This window comes from Heloderma suspectum, chromosome 12 (assembly GCF_057233095.1).
Source record: "Heloderma suspectum isolate Gila_16-S chromosome 12, 16-S_ref, whole genome shotgun sequence".
Classification (NCBI taxonomy): Eukaryota; Metazoa; Chordata; class Lepidosauria; order Squamata; family Helodermatidae; genus Heloderma; species Heloderma suspectum.
Window position 1 is genome coordinate 11,834,345 of NC_139469.1, and position 16,507 is coordinate 11,850,851.

General features: G+C 49.0%; 1 protein-coding gene across 2 annotated transcripts in view; it reads left to right on the forward strand.

Annotated features, from left to right (window-relative positions):
* The first annotated feature begins 1,558 nt into the window (after positions 1-1,558).
* ADAP1 (ArfGAP with dual PH domains 1) overlaps positions 1,559-16,507 on the forward strand; it is a 90,718-nt gene continuing 75,769 nt past the window's right edge. The window contains exons 1-3 of one of the 2 annotated variants that reach the window (XM_084818342.1): positions 1,559-2,076; positions 13,032-13,162; positions 16,361-16,452. In XM_084818342.1, the coding sequence (XP_084674468.1) occupies positions 1,992-2,076; positions 13,032-13,162; positions 16,361-16,452 (308 nt within the window). In that variant the 5' untranslated portion in view covers positions 1,559-1,991. The remainder of the gene's footprint in view (positions 2,077-13,031; positions 13,163-16,360; positions 16,453-16,507) is intronic. The other variant, XR_014785527.1, reaches the window with a different exon arrangement.

Below are 16,507 nucleotides of genomic sequence, written 5' to 3' on the forward strand. Positions count from 1 at the left end.
GAAACCATATACAAGAAACAAACATTCCCTATACTTTTTTTTTAAATATAAAGTACAGCATAATCAAATGTATAGTCAGAACCGGGGAGGAGAAGGGGAATTCCTGCTTATCATTCACTACCATTCTAAGGATGCAATCCTATGCATGTTTAGACAGAAAAAAGTCCTACAACTCCCTGTATTCCCATGCTGGTGGGGGGATGCTGGGAATTGTAGGACTTTTTCTGTCTAAACATGTATAGGATTGCACCCTAAGTATGTTTTGTTCAGAACTATGGGTTGTTAACAGAGAACAACCCAGAGTTCACAACCCAGCAACAGACCATGGGTTTTCTTCATGGCTTGTCCATGGTTAACAACCCATAGTTAAACCACAGTGCAGGGTCGACATGTCACAATAACCCACGATTTGATAACAACCCATCTTCAACGCATCTTCGGAGCTGCTGTTATGTGTAAACTGGGATGTTTTATCCTGCTATATTTTTATGGTTTTAACTGTTGTGAACTGTCCAGAGAGCTTGGGCTATTGCATGGTAGAGGAATGTAATAAATAAAGAAGGGTGCAATCCTATGCATGTTTAGACAGAAAAAAAGTCCTACAATTCCCAGCATTCCCCAGCCAAACATGCATAGGATTGCACCCCTATATAATGCTCTGTATCTAATAAAATCCTCCAAGTGGTGAGCAACAAAAAGAAAAACAAAATCATTGCCTCTAAACTAGCCTTCCCCAATTTGGTGCCCTCCAGAAGTTTTGGACTTCAACTCCCATCAGCCCCATGCAGCATGGCCAATGGTCAAGGATGATGGGAGCTGTCATTCAAAACATCAGGAATCCACCAGGTTGGGGGAAGCTGCACTAAACACACTAAGGGTGCAATCCTATGCATGTTTACACAGGTAAAAGTCCTACAATTCCTAGCATGGTTGTGTAGGGGCTCAGAAACCAAATATTAAGGGTGCGAGCCTATACATGTTTGACTGGGGGAGGGGGGGAGTCCTACAACTTCCAGCATTCCCTAGCCAGCATGGTTGTGTGGGGGATGCTGGGAGTTGTAGGACTTTTTCTGTCTAAACATGCATAGGATTGCACCCCAAACTTCCGAATCTGGGGATCCACTTTCTATGTCTACTTTTCAAACATGCATTGCCACGTATAAATGGCCAAAAAAGAGGAAATCTATCACCAAAAAAAAAGAAGGCAAAAGAGGGCAACGATTTGCACACTATTTGCATATGCTAATATATAGATAGATAGATAGATAGATAGCTCTAGATAGACACCAATTTGGACATAATTACCTACGGCCCAATCCTATGCATATTTAGGCGGAAAGAAGCCCTACAACTGCCAGCATCTGGCTGCGGAGCTGCTGGGAGTTGTAGGACTCCCCCCCCCCCCCCGTCTAAACACGGGTAGGATCGCGCCCTACATAAAATGAAGTTGTGGGAGCCGCTGCAGCCTCGACGACACCCGTCTGTAGGAAGCGGCGGCGGCCACTGGGGGTCGCCCTTGGGCCAAACTCTGGTCTTGGGGGAGGCGGTTGTGGGAAGCGTTGCTGGCGGGGGGGGAGTTGGATGGATGTTCTTGAGCTCTGCCCCCTCCGAGGCAGAAGGCTCTTTCGGGCTGGAGGAATGCGGAACCTTCCCCCGTGCAAAGCGGGGCTGCTGCCGGCGCGGCCCTGGGAAGAGAGATGCTGAAGGGCGGGGAGGCCAAGGGACAGCCCCCTCCTCCTTGCCCCCACCCCAAGTGCTGCTAGGCGCCCCCTTCCCGGAGCGGGCTGGGGGGGTCTCTAAATGAAGCAACCCCCGCCATCTCCTCTGCAGCCCTCTCCTCCGACACCCCCCCGCCCCACCCCGGCTTCCCCAGCGCAGTTCTCCGCTCCATGAAGACCGCGTAGGACCAGCCCGAAGAGGGGCGGACGGCGGACTGGGAGCTGCCGCCCCCCGCGCCCCGCACACCGCCCCGCTCAGGATCAGCCCCCGCCATGGCGAAAGAGAGGAACAGGAAAGCGCTGCTCGCGCTGCTCCAGAAAGAGGGCAACGACGTGTGTGCCGACTGCGATGCGCCCGGTAAGAAGGGGGCTGGGCGGGGGGGCGCGAGTTGGGTGGGTCCTTTCCCGGGTGGGGTCGGTCGCCCCGCGCTGGAGGATGGAGAGAGGCATCCTGGCGTGCGCTGCGGGACATGCACCTGCTCTGCTTCTCCACACCCAGCCTGTAGGCGGGGGGGGGGCGGGGGCGGGGAGCGGCTTCCCTTAAATTTTCTCTGCCCCCCCGAATTTATTTTTTACAAATAATGCTTTTAAAAATCCCACTTTGCAATTTTGTCTTTAAAACGCCTGCAGAGCAGATGAATGGCGCCCCTACTTTTGGGTGCCCACCCCGCAGAATTTTTAGCCTGGCTATGCAACCCCGCCCCCCCCCACTGATAGCAAAGCCTCTTCCCGCCCCCTCAACTTTTGTTTGCTCCCCCCCCACATCCCAATCAAATTGCTTTGGGCGCTCAGGAGGGCTCATTGTGTCAAAGGGTGTGGATCAGTGTTTGAGTCCATAGGGTTGTAAATTGGGGGTGGGTGAAGGGTGACGCCCCCCATCCTCCCCCCCACCTTTCCTGCCACCGTTTCTCCATCCTGCTCCTCTGTCCTGCTAAGCTGTTGCAACTGATGGTCAAAGTCCACATTTCCTCCAATTGGTGACCTCCAGCTGTTTTGGACTACAAGTCCCAGTATCCCCTGACTGTTAGCCCAGCATGCTGGGGCAGATGGGAGTGCTGGCCTGAAATATCTATAGTGTGCCAGGTTGGGGGAAGGCCGCTGAAAGGAAAGAGGAACCCGTAGCCTGTTGTCCTGGCTTGGTGTTTAGGAAAAAGCTCTCAGCTGCTGTACTGGGTATTCAGACAAGGAAGCGGGGGGGGGGGGCTCTCTGTAGCCAAGAATGGACCACAAAAACTTCCCAGGAGAAAAGGGGGTGCCCACCCCTGTAATACATCCCCAAGAAGAGTATGGAGGCAGGTGACAGAGTCATCCCATATTATATCTTGCAGGAGGCGGAAATCCCGGATTCTTGAATGGTGTGTGTGTGTCCCACTGATCCTCAATAATTCAAGCATAGGGTGATTAGGTGGGGAAAGGTCTCTTTAGGGTGTCCTTCGAGTCAAGAACTGTCTTCATTCTGTGTAAGGAGGCCGATAGTCCATTTGCCCATTACAGATGTGACGGGCGTCAGCTAAGGTCGCCAACTTCTCATGGGGAAACCCAAAAGACAGCTCCCTTGCCTCTCCTAGTTCTGTGCTTTTGTCCACCCCTTGGACCTGCAGAAATTGAGAGGTTGTCTGTTATCTGCTGCCAACGTCTGCTGGCCAAATAGGCTTAAAAGGCACAGGTGCATTTTTTAAAAAGTTGGCAACCTTCCTGCCACTGGGAGAGGTTGGGATTCCCCCCCGCCCCCCCCCACATCAAATGAGGAGAGCTAGGGAGATGCCTCTTTGCTCAGAGACCCCTCCCCATTCTCTCTCTTTCGAGTTGATGGTGGTGATGTCATAGCAGATGCTACTTTGGGACTCGTGTGCTGTGAACTGCAGTGCAGATTAGATCCTGGTAATGGAGATGCCTGCTTAAAGTGGTGGAGTTGGCAGGCAGAGGCAGTGAGATCTGGCCAGGGCAAGAAGGAAAACAAAAGGATAGATTGAGAGTGAGAGAGAGAGAAAAAGAAAGATGGAGAAAGAGGGATCTTGAGGAGAAGTGAGCCCATTAAGCTGTTTTATAGTGAGTCAACCCATTGAATCCATGTAGCCTAAAATGGTCTCTCCTGACCTGCCCCAACCAGACTACAACTCCCACTATCCCCAAACAGCATGGCACAGGTATAATGGGAGTTGTAATGCAAAACACCTGGAGGGTGCCAGGTTGGGCTAGGTTAGTCTGCTTTGTCTGCAGTTGTCTGTGGTTTCAGACCTGTCAACCGGATCGTTCTAACTTGCAGTGGTGGGATTTGAACCTGGGACCTTCCGCAGTCAGCTGCAAATCATGTGGCCTTGCATTTGCTGTGCCTCGCCTTTCCTATAAAAATTAGGTGGAGTCTTTTGGCTCTCTTGGTTGCTGAGTGCTCCTGCTCTAGCTAAGAGAGAGAGAGAGAGAGAGAGAGAGAGAGAGAGAGAAAAATAATAATAATAATAATAATAATAATAATAATAAAAGCTTTTCTGTGCCTTTTGTTGGCAATGACCTCTGATAGCGACATGGTTTGCTGGACTTTGCTCCTCATCTTTTTTTCTTTCTTTTTTAAATTCACAGTGAGCTGTTGGTGGAGTATCTTTTAAAAAATAACAAATAATCCAAGCTTAATAAAAATAAAATTACACAGATTTGTTTCTTTAGGGTAGTGTAGCATGCATGATTTGTATTCAGAAGGTCCCAGAGCCAATCACGTGCATCTCCAGGTGGGGCCGATAGACCAATGGCCTGATCCAGTACAAGGCAGCTTCTTATTTAAATCAGTCCTTTGTGCACAACCACAAGGGCTACAGTCTTACTTTATTTTTAGGGCAAGGACCATAGCTCATTGGTAGAGAACATATTTTGCTTCCAAAAGGTTCAGTCCCTGGCATTTCCAGGTACAGATGGGAATGACTCCTATCTGATATCCTGGAGCTTCTAGTTGGTGTAGATAATACTGAACTAGATGGACCAATCCCCTGATTTGGTATTAAGCAGCTTCCCAGGTTCTTCCAAAACATTTGTGGAAGTTGCTTCTGTCTTCTCCAAAGTATTTCTGGATTCATCATGAAAATGTATTTGTGTCTTCAGGACAAATGCTTTGTGTGTGTAATCCTTGAAAGAGATTAGCACACAAATGGTTATAGTAGCCTGACTGTTAGGGTTCCAAAACATTTGTGGAAGTTGCTTCTGTCTTCTCCAAAGTATTTCTGGATTCATCATGAAAATGTATTTGGGTCTTCAGGACAAATGCTTTGTGTGTGTAATCCTTGAAAGAGATTAGCACACAAATGGTTATAGTAGCCTGACTGTTAGGGTTCCAAAACATTTGTGGAAGTTGCTTCTGTCTTCTCCAAAGTATTTCTGGATTCATCATGAAAATGTATTTGTGTCTTCAGGACAAATGCTTTGTGTGTGTAATCCTTGAAAGAGATTAGCACACAAATGGTTATAGTAGCCTGACTGTTAGGATTCCAAAACATTTGTGGAAGTTGCTTCTGTCTTCTCCAAAGTATTTCTGGATTCATCATGAAAATGTATTTGTTTCTGCAGAACAAATGCTTTGTGTGTGTGCTTGTGTGTGTAATCCTTGAAAGTGCTTAGCCCACAAATGATTATAATAGCCTGACTCCTAGCATTCCAAAATGTTTGTGGAGGATGTTTCTGTCTTCTCCAGAGTATTTCTGGATTCATTGTGAAAATGTATTTGTGTCTGCAGGTCAAATGTTTTGTGTGTGTGCTTGTGTGTCCTTGGAACTGATTAACTCACAAATTATTATACTAGCCTGACTGTTATCATACATGTCTATGCTAATCGTTTGGAGCTAATGCATGAAAATGGTTAATTTCTGTAAAGCCTCACTGGTTGCTGTGTTTCTGGGCAAGTTTATAAGAGATGACCGGGCAAGTTTATAAATCGCTTTGTGGCAAGGAGGAATGTTTCATGGAGATCCTGTGTGACTGCAAAAGGCAAAGACTTATTTATGCTTATGAACAGGTGGATGAGAGTTTAGGGCGCAATCCTATGGCCTCTAGTCAGCGACTAAATGGCCATAGGATAGGTTGGTTCCCAGGAACTGACCTTGGAGCCTGTGTTCCGAGGTTGGTTCCCTGAGAACCGACCTCCACCGCCTCCCATGCTGCCTTGTAGGCAGCGCGGATCGGTCCCATGCTCCGTGCTGGTAAGAGGAGTGTGGTGCAAATGGGGCATTCCTGGGGGTGGGCCAGGGCAGGGAGAGCGGAAGCGCCATTCCAACGCTTCCTATATGTCGTCTGGCGTCTGCTAGCTGCGAATGCAGGGCGGCCGAAGCACGGAGGAGATGATCCCCTCTGCTGCTCCTGCCCTGCATTGGATCGGCAGTCATCTCCGAGTTTGGAGGTGCTGACTATCCCGATAGGATTGCACTCTTAGTCGTCTTTTGAATATGAGCGGTTCCCAGCGTTTAGACACTGCTTCTTCACCATAGTCCCCCTAAAAGCGAACTCAGATGATGAGTGCCGGAGGTATCAGCATGTTCAGGGGAACACCAGGGTTTGTAAAAATACATGTGACACATTAAACGCATAGGGCAAAAACCAACACGAGTCCTACTTAGAGTAGACCCATTGAAATGAACAGGCCTTACTCACGACTAACTTAACGCCCATTCATTTCAACGGGTCTGCTTTAAGTAAGTACTACTTCAATGGGTCTACTTTTTCACCCACAGTTTGGCATTGTGTGTATCTAGTTTGAAATGTAAATGGCGCCACGGGGGGTGTGTGCGCGTGTGCGCGTGTGATCAGGATTGGGGCTATGGTACCTGGGGAATGTCCCTCTCCTTCCCACAGCATGGTCCCAACAGCTCACCCCACCCCACCCCACCCCACCCCACCCACTGTGATTACCCTATGATAGAAGCTTTCATGGACACCAATGGATGTTTCCTTCCCGTGTCAAATAACGTCTTTTCAGGTGGGTGGGATTTTTGTCGGGACTGTGGCATGCCCCCATTCTGATCAGGATCCCCCTCCTCCTTCTCTGGTGGCTGTCACCGACAACTGTAAAAAGATTCCCGCAACTGCAGGTGACCCATTTAATGTCTCATGTGGTTTGGCCTTCAGCCTAACTTGCCTTACAGGATTGTTGTGGGGATAAAATGGTGTAAAGGGGCAAGTACCATGCACACCAGGGGTGCAGAATCTCTTTCAGCCCGAGGGCCGAATTCCATTTCAGAGAAGCATTTGGGGGCTGTATTCCAGTGGTGGGTGGAGCCAAAGGCAAAAGGGGCAGGGCTACAAATACCAGCATATTTTAGCTTAAAGCCTTTTCTGCCAGTAATTAAGAGCCTTTCTACTTGAGGCTTTATTGTCTGCTCATGATTCCTCACTCACGGTAAGAACATACGAAGGGCCATGCTGGATCAGACCAAGGGTCCATCTAGTCCAGCATTCTGTTCACACAGTGGCCAGCCAGAAACCCACAAGCAGGACATGAGTGCAAAAGCACCCTCCCGCCCATGTTCCCCAACAACTGGTGTACATAGACTCATTGCCTCTGGTTCTGGAGGGAGCACATAGCCGTCAGGACTAGTAGCCATCAATAGCCTTCTCCTCCATGAATTTGTCCAACCCCCTTTTAAAGCCATCCAAATTGGTGGCCATCACCACATCCTGTGGAAGCAAATTCCATAGTTTATGCACTGTGTAGTAGTTTGTGGGTCCTTTACATGCTGTAAAGGACCCTCCTCTCCCTTGCTTTACAACCATTATCTCGTTTCCCCCCCCCCCCATGAGGAAAGTCTGGTATTTTTCTTAATGGCATTATAAAAGCCTGGTGCATAGCTGCAATTCCACTCTAGCATAGCACCACCTAGTGGTTGTGTAATGGAACATATAGCAAGGCAGAGAAAGCCCCCCCCCCCCCCCGAAAAAAACATGAGTAAAGGTGCCGAGCCTAATCCCTCAAAGAATCCGGAAGCAGAAGTCTTGGTAAAGGTGCGGATTAAAGGCTTCATGTAGAAAAGCCTTAAGCCTTAGGAGAGGGATGTCAACCTTTTAGGATGGGAGGAGAACTACTGAAGAGCTGGAAAACCACCAAATGATTGCTGATTGGGGAAAGGGGGTGGGGCTAGGAGAAGGGCGTGGCCTTCTGGATCATGGCCTAAAGTGCCAGATTTGGCCCCCAAGATGGCCAGATTTGGTCCTGAGGTTCTTCACTGCCGGTGTTCACTGTCCTGAACTCCTTAGGGCAGAATAAAAATGTCCATAAAAACGAGGGAAAAATGGGCTGCAGTCAAGCATGAAGCAGCCCCCCCAGTCTCAGTGGGGCTGCCCCGAGCATGTATCATTGACCGTAAATGTTAGCGATCAGGGTAAGCCTTGGCGAACCCCGAGTCGCCTTCCTCTTTGTCCTGCACTGCAGCTGTGCTCCAGTATCGTGGCTTCCCCACTGCTGATACTGCTGCAGAACCTTATTAAGCGAACGCGAGCAGCATCCTGCAGGGCACAGCATGAATCCCACTGCAGTTATGACCTCGTTGAGCTTTTCCTTGCCTTCCTGGTAGTGAACTTGAAAAGCTCACAGAATGGCAGGTACTCAGCCATGTTGTGCTGCAACAGACAGGGACAGAGAACTCTTAGCGTGCCTCCAGACGGGCTGTGATTGAAATGCTGAAAAGGCTCCCGTGGGCCCCAAATAACTCACAGATGGAGGGGGCTGCCCGCTGCATCTCTGCATGATTAGCTGCTCGAACCTTGCTGCCTCCTTCCCATTCGCTTCCCCCAGCAGGGGTCAGGAAGACAGGTCAGTTCCGTTGCATCTCTGCACTTGGTGTGATCGGATCACACAGCCCAAATGTAGAGTTGCAGCAGAATTGGCACCCCACCGGGGGCAAAGAGCAGCCAGGGAGAGGGTGATTTCAGTAGAAAACTGGCATGAGGGCTCCGATACAGATCGGGTGTACATTCCAGACTGCGGGGGCGGAGGGGGGCACTGCTTTTTTCTCCAAAACAAAAGTGACCAGGTTAAGCATGCCTGTTTAAACATGTCACTAGCATCACATGTTGTTAGGCTCTCGGTTACATGTGCTGAGGTTTGGTTGCAGGAGGGCACGGTAGCCGGGGGTTTGTGCTGGAGGGCAGTGGTGCCGTCACGGCAGGACTTTGGGGCAGAAACCTAGGGCACCACTCAGCAGGATGAGCAGAAGGGCCCCCACTCACCTCCTTTTGAAGTAACACACAGCAAGATCTAAAGAAAGTCCCCCAGCTGTAAGACAGTTAGTTCCAGAATCTGAAATTACCTGACTTCTCCTCTGCTGAAGGGGACACTGAAGAGATGGGATTTGGAGGGAGAGAGGGAGGGAGGGAGAGAGGGAGGGAGGGAAGAAGGAAGGAAGGAAGGGAAATTGTATCATTCAGGCATTCTGGAAGACATAAAGAGTGAGAAATGAAATGGATTTGCCAAACTGTGGTATAAGTTCAGGGCTGGCCAAAGACATTTTGTTGCCTGAGACGAAGAACAAGATGGCGCCCGCTCCCATTCCAAGTACAATAGCCAATGGGACTGGCAGATGACTCTGTCAACAACATTGTTGATGGGACAGCATCCTCCACTGCACCTGAAGGCAGCAGGCTAACTTAGGGGTACAGAGCACTAACTGTCTGACACACAGTTTCTCCTCCAACCTCTTACAGCCACCTCCCAGCATTTACTGCCTGAGGCGCCTGCTTCACTCTGCCTAATGGGAGGGCCGGACCTGTGTAAGGTGCACCTCTGTTCATCCGTATGACTGCCACTGTTTTCAGGGGAGATCTTGCTCTGTGCCCTAAAATCCTCCTTGTGGGCTTCCCAGGAGGCATCTGGGGGAAAACCAGATGCGGGATCAGCCTTTGGTCTGATCCAGCAAAGCCTTTCTTTTGTTCTTTGTCATCTAAGAGCAAACTCATTCTCTGAGTGCCAGTTCTTACGTAGCCGAAACGGCACCACCCACACGCTAGAGAGGGATATCCGCAGGCTCGGGGGCAGTGGTGTCGTGTTAAATTCTGACATGCAGGTGCTCATCATGACACCCCCAAGGAGCGGCCAAAAACATCTTAATCTAATCTAGTGATGTTCTGAAATCCGAATGCGAATGTGTGAACCAGCCCCCAAACTCTGGTCGCTTCTCAAGAGCAACTGGGTCCAAGAACCCCGCCTTATGTGGTAAGCCGCCAGAAATGCATTGCAGTATCTTCATGAGTAATAATGTAATCTCAGGCTCTGAACTGGCCCCACCTACCTAGGTTGGCTATGGGCCCTCTCCTACACAGGAAGGGCTGTAAAGGACTTTCTGTTTTGGCTACGACTTTGCTCAAGCAACAGAGGTCTTCCTGGCCCTGCTGTGTCCCTTGCCTCCTGGTCTCAGATCTGGCCTCCTGCTCCAACATCTGCCTCCCAGCTCCTTTTGACAGCTGCCTACAGCTCAGCCCTGACACTAGTGGACAATGCTGTGTCCCTTGCCTCCTGGTCTCAGATCTGGCCTCCTGCTCCAACATCTGCCTCCCAGCTCCTTTTGACAGCTGCCTACAGCTCAGCCCTGACACTAGTGGACAATGCTGTGTCCCTTGCCTCCTGGTCTCAGATCTGGCCTCCTGCTCCAACATCTGCCTCCCAGCTCCTTTTGACAGCTGCCTACAGCTCAGCCCTGACACTAGTGGACAGTGCTTGGTCTCAGGGCTGGTCCTGCTATGAGGCAGAGTGAGGTGGCTCTCTCAGATGGCAGATGCTGGGGAGCGGCAAGGTGTTGGAAGGCAGAGCCGTGTGTGCTGTGCACCCCGGCTTGCAGCCCAGATGCTAGCTGATGCAGGGGCAGTGTCACCGATGTTGACACTAAGATTCGACTGCCAGTTGGGTTGGTGTTTATACATGGAATCAGTGCCAGCTCCAGGTTTTGGAGGGCCCTTGGGCAAGACTTCCTGGCCATTGTTGGCTCATATTCACAAGCTGAATATGAGCCAACAATGTGATGTGGCTGCAAAAAAGGCAAATGCTATGTTTGGCTGCTTTAATAGAAGCATAGCTTCCAGCTCTCAGGAAGTACTAGTTCCCCTCTACTCAGCAGTGGTTAGGCCTCATCTGGAGTACTGTGTCCAGTTCTGGGCACCGCACTTTCAGGAGGATGCAGACAAGCTGGAGAGGGTTCAGAGGAGGGCAGCAAAGATGATCAGGGGACTGGAAACAAAGCCCTTTGAGGAGAGACTGAAAGAACTGGGCATGTTTAGCCTTGAGAAGAGAAGACTGAGGGGAGAGATGATCGCGCTGTTCAAGAACTAGAAAGGTTGTTCCAGAGAGGAAGGCCAGGACCTCTTCTCGATCATCCCAGAGTGCAGGACGCGGAATCATGGGCTCAAGTCACAGGAAGCCCGATTCCGGCTGAACATCAGGAAGAATTTCCTGACTGTTAGAGCAATACGACAGTGGAGCCAATTCCCTAGGGAGGTGGTGGGCTCTCCCACACCGGAGCCATTCAAGATGAGGCCGGAGAGCCATCTGTCAGGGATGCTCTGACTTGGATTCCTGCATTGAGCAGGGGGTTGGACTGGATGGTCTGGTAGGCCCTGTCCAACCCTACTCTTCTATGATCCTATGAAGACACCTTCAATGGTCCCCCACACCCTCAGCAAGCCCCCTTCTCACCACCATTGTCATCAGCTGCTCTTGCCCCTCCTCCTCTTCCTCATTGTTGTCACCACCTGCTTGCTGGACAGGCAGGGAGCCAGGGAGGAAGGAGGCCGCGGCATCTCCTGCTTCTCCCTTTCAACACCACCATTGGCTGGGCCAGAGCAAGAGGCAGGTGACCAGGCAGGTTGCAAGGGTGAAGAGGAGGAGGAAGTCCAGGGGGCTCTTTTCAGTGGGCTGCAGCTGGGGTGTGGGCCCTCGGCAGGTGCCCAGCCATGCCTACCCTTGACGCTGATCCTGCATGGAATGGGGGAGGTCCTCCGCCTCATGCAGCAAAGTATCTTGGCCTGGCCCTGCTAGCTCCCCAAACCCACCCTCATATTTCTGATTTGTGTAGCAATGCAAAATTACTCTTCCCAAATGCTTATTCATGACCTGCGGATATGACACTTTGCAAAGCTGGAAGCTGCAATTGTGTACAGCGGTGGGAGCCCACCTGGTTCCGATATGTGTTCTCCTGAGTTAATTACCTTGACTGGTGACGCCTCTCACACCAGATTGTTATTAGCGCTTTGTAGGGATCCTGTTTTACGGAGTATTTAATTATCTTCTCTGTTCTGAGCGCCCCTTGCGCTCTGTGAGCAGAGAGGTAGAGGTTTCCCATTAACCAGAAGCATCGGAGCCGTGTGGTTCCTTTTCACCCTCCGTCGCTGCAAAATTGGGGTCCTGACCTTGAAAATGTTTAGGCGTGTAGAAGCGTGATTGTGTGTGGTTTCATGGTGATCTTAGGGGGACGAATTGCCGTTCAGCTGCTTAAGCGACAGGAGCCAGCAATTGACACAAAAGCTTCTGAACTCTTGGCAATGGAATGAGGCAGTCTGTCCCCCCCCCCCCCCGAAAACGGGTATAATCTCATTATACAAAGATTGGACAGGGCTCTCCTGCCAGTGAAATATAGTGGTTTTGAGCTGTTGGAGATGTACCGGCTCCCCGTGTGGTGAATTGCTGAACTGCAGGTGGCAGACTCTTGGTGAAATACCCCTGGCTCTGCCCACTCTGGTCCATTGGATACTCCTGGACAGGAAAGAGTATAAAAGGGCTTCCTGTTCCAGCTGAGCATTTGTTGCGTCACAACATCTTTCTGAGCTCTAGTGTGCTCTTGTATTCTTGGTTATTCTTTCTTTCTTTGTAAATATTTATAGCCCATTTTTCCTCTGAAGAGCTCACCCAGCATCCATGAGTCTCCCCCTCCCATTTCTTTCCTCACAACATCCCTGTGAGGTAGGTTAGGTTGAGAGTCAGTGACTGGCCCAAAGTCACCCAGTGAGTTTCATGTCTATGTGGAGACTAGAACCCATATCTCCCCAGTTCTAGTCCAGCACTCTAACCACTGCACCACATTGTCTCACCCAGTGGATGCTGGTAGTTCCAATATCAGTGGAGCACTGAATCCGCTCCAGGTTTCCACCAAAACCTGTCAGAACTCTAAAAGAGCTATCCAAGCACCTTGGATAGCTCCTTTAGAGTTCTGACAGGTTCTGATGGAAACCCGGAGCAGATTCACCACCCCGCTGACATCAGAGCCTCCACTGGGCTCACCCATCCCCTTTCTAAGAGTTTGACACTATTGAGCTGCCATGGGGTTTTAATTTATTTTATTTCCTTTTGTCTTGCAGATCCGGACTGGGCATCCCATACTCTGGGAGTGTTCATCTGTTTAAATTGTTCCGGGAGCCATCGCAACATCCCACGTGTCAGCAAAGTTAAATCCGTCCGTTTGGATGAATGGGACAATGTGCAAGTTGAGGTATGTGCTTCTCCTGCTAGAGGGAAACGATGCTGCAGCTTTTAAAACCCGAGGAAGTTGTTTTTCTACTTCATCTATCCCTCAAATGGTATTAAAGAGATACAACTGGGGTTTGTGGCAAAATGTTGCAGTGTGGAGTGGATGCTACCACTACACTGTTCAGGATTCCAGCCACTGCATTCTCTTCCTTTCTCTCCCCCTCCAATTTTCCATTCCCTTCAGCCCTGCCCCAAGAACAGTCAGGTTTTTTTGTACTTTTGCCAACCTTGAGGTTTCCCCAAACCTGCTGATACCTCCCTCTTGTCTGTGGGTAGTGCTGTTTTGGCCACATAAGCAACAGCACTCACACTGGAACATCGGAAATGGAGGGAATTATTTTCATATAGCTGATATTGGCCTTGGATAGCCCCAAATGCGGTTGCTTGAGAGCCAATTCCTTACCCTGTGTATTTCCCAAGCTGTGTCCAGCAGAAAGAATGTTGTACTTGCATTTGGATGGGTTTGGCTTTTGTATTTCCATTGCCTGAGATGGGGGGAAAGAAAGCTGCTGCCACCACCCTAAACAAGAAAAAACCTTTCATAAAAGGCTAAAAAATGGCATGTGCATGCAGAGGGGAGTTGTCCTCACGAATGATGTCACAGGCACTGTCCAGTAGGACCCTTGCCACTTGTGCAGCCACATTCCACCTACTATTCCTGTATGTACATGGAACTTTGCGTTTTCCCCCGAACACAAAATATTTGCAGTTTGAATGCAGGGAAAATGCAAGCATGATAGGAGTACTGTTACCTAGAGGAAAGTAGGGCTGTCACCTGATGTGAGAAATCCTAGTTGATTGGTCAGATAATTAAACCCCTCTCTCTTCTGAACAGAGAATATGCTTGATTATTTCAACAGTCCTTAATTCCCCTTCTTCTCTTCCAAGGACTAAGCTTATTGGACTCTTCCAATAACGCTGAGCCCCAGCAGTTTGCCCAATTTCACTGGTACTGGCCATGCCTTCTAGTTGCCTTCTGCCATGCTTTTCCGCATCACCGTATGGTATTAGGTGTTTTTCTTCCTCTTTCCCCATCCCTTTTCCTTGTGTGCTGTGTCTTTTAGACAGTAAGCCTGTGGGGAGGTACTGCCTCATTATTAATCTTTGCAAACCATGTTGGGAGCCTTTTTTGGCTGATGAGTGGGATTAAAGTAGTGAAGATCGATAGATCGATGTTCCCAGACATGAGATGAGAGCTTTTTGTTCCATCCCTTCCCACAAATTTCCTCCGAGTGCAGCCGCAGTGGCGAAATGGTGGGACAGCCCTTTGTGCAGCCTCAATGGACAATGATCTGATAAAAGCCCTTTTTAGCTGTCTTTTCTTGTCTGCGCTGTGTCATGGAATGATATCGCTCAGGCTACCTTGCTGTATGCTTTGCTGGAGAAATCGCAGGATGCAATTCGACCTAAGGAGATGTAGCTTAGTCCCTAGGTGCTTCCTGCTTGGTTCCAAGGCCGCTAGATTACCAAAGGAAAGCGGCAGCCACCGTGCTGAAGCTAAGCAGGTATGGGGTTGGTCTGAGCTTGGATCGGAGACCCCTGTGCACTTTGCCTTCAGTCCATGATGAAAGAAAAGTGGAATATAAATCTCTTAAGAGACCAATCGTATAGATGAGAAGGCTCTGTCTATCCTATGTCCAGCTGGCAAGAGCGAAGCAAGATGGCAGGATGGAGGTGACTTTGCCCTCTGTTACTTTTTAAAAATAAAACTTTCAGCTCAACGAGTTTCTCAGCTTAATTGTGAAAAATATGTTCCATTTGCATTTCATGGATTGTCAAGCACCTTTTGTTCTGTCGTCTGCACATCGATGGAATCAGAATTTTAAAAAAAGTTTCTGAATTTGCGCAATTTCACATTTGCACAAAGCCCCCCAAACGTGAATTTTCACGCTTTTGCCTATGGGGGAAATGTGCAGTCCAAGCTGTTTTTTTAAAATTTTGCATATTTTTCTATTACTAAATTTGTGCGAAATTTCAGAAGGTTAGAAAAACAGTCCAAAAGTCTGTGCAATCCACCTGACTGGGGAAAAGCTGGTCCACTGTGGAATCCACAGGTCAGATTCATAAGAATCCAAACTTCTTTGATACTGGTATGGATTTCTATTACATCCCTATTTCAGCCTGTCTAGCTGGCCTACCTGGTTGATGATGGAGAGGCTGTAGGATTCTGAAGATCCTGGCCTCTCCTCTCCACTCCCTCCCTGCCCGCTGGAATGCCCCTTTCATGACATCTACAAGGTTCTCCAGGGTCACTGTTTTGCTGCGGGCAAGGATCCAAAATCTTGGATTCCCCTTCCTGAGGTTGTAGAAGTGTCTACAGCCTCCAGAGGGGGAATCAGACGTATCCTATGACCCCTGCAACACTCTCCCGGGGACCACAGGATTGCTCTGTAAATAACTAATAAATCACCTTTCAGCACCATCTCTTTACATGTGTCCTAATGTGCATCGGGAGGTCTATGTACATCTTTTCCTTTCAGCTATTTCTGAGCTATTCTTTGGGTTTGTTTCATTTTTATAAAGGCTGAAACGTTTAATTGATTTAAACAGTTAGATGAACCAATTAGAAACAATCCACTAAATAGGTGCCTCTGGGCATTACTTGGGCATTAGATTTATTTAATCCATGCACATATTACCAAAAGCCAATAAGCCTCCAGTAACCTTCTAATACAGGGGTGGGCAACTTGTGTCTCTCCAGATGGCCCACAACTCTCATCAGCCCTAGCCAGCATAGACAATGGTGTGGGATCATGGGAATTGTAGGCCAAAACATCTGGAGGGCCACATGTTTTCCACCCCTGTTCTAACGGAAGCCAAACTCGGGTAAATATTGCGACACTGGTACATCTTATAACTTGGGAAACGGGGTGACCATAACAGTGTGTTTAAAAGTTGATGGCTGATCAGAGAACCATGCACAGAGGTTTTCTCCCATATTCAGCAACTTGCTTCTCAGCCCTTAAATAGGAGAGAGGAATTTGCACACAGATCTGCATTTTTAAATCTGCAGTGTGGTCTGTTGCGTAACTGGGGATGTTGCTGAGAAAGATCTTGGCCATTCAAATATGTTCTGTAGAATTAAAGACTTTGGATGGCATGTTTCTCTCTCTCTCTCTTTTTAAAGAAACCCAAACTTCTTTCTTCTTCTTCTTTGCAGTTCATGGCTTCCACAGGAAACAATGCGTCGAAAGCAAAGTACGAATCGAAAATCCCACCTTTTTATTACAAGCCAGCTTTTTCCGATTGCCAGTAAGTACAGCCGCAGCGGTAGGGGAACAGCTTCGGTCGCTGCACGATCTGTAAT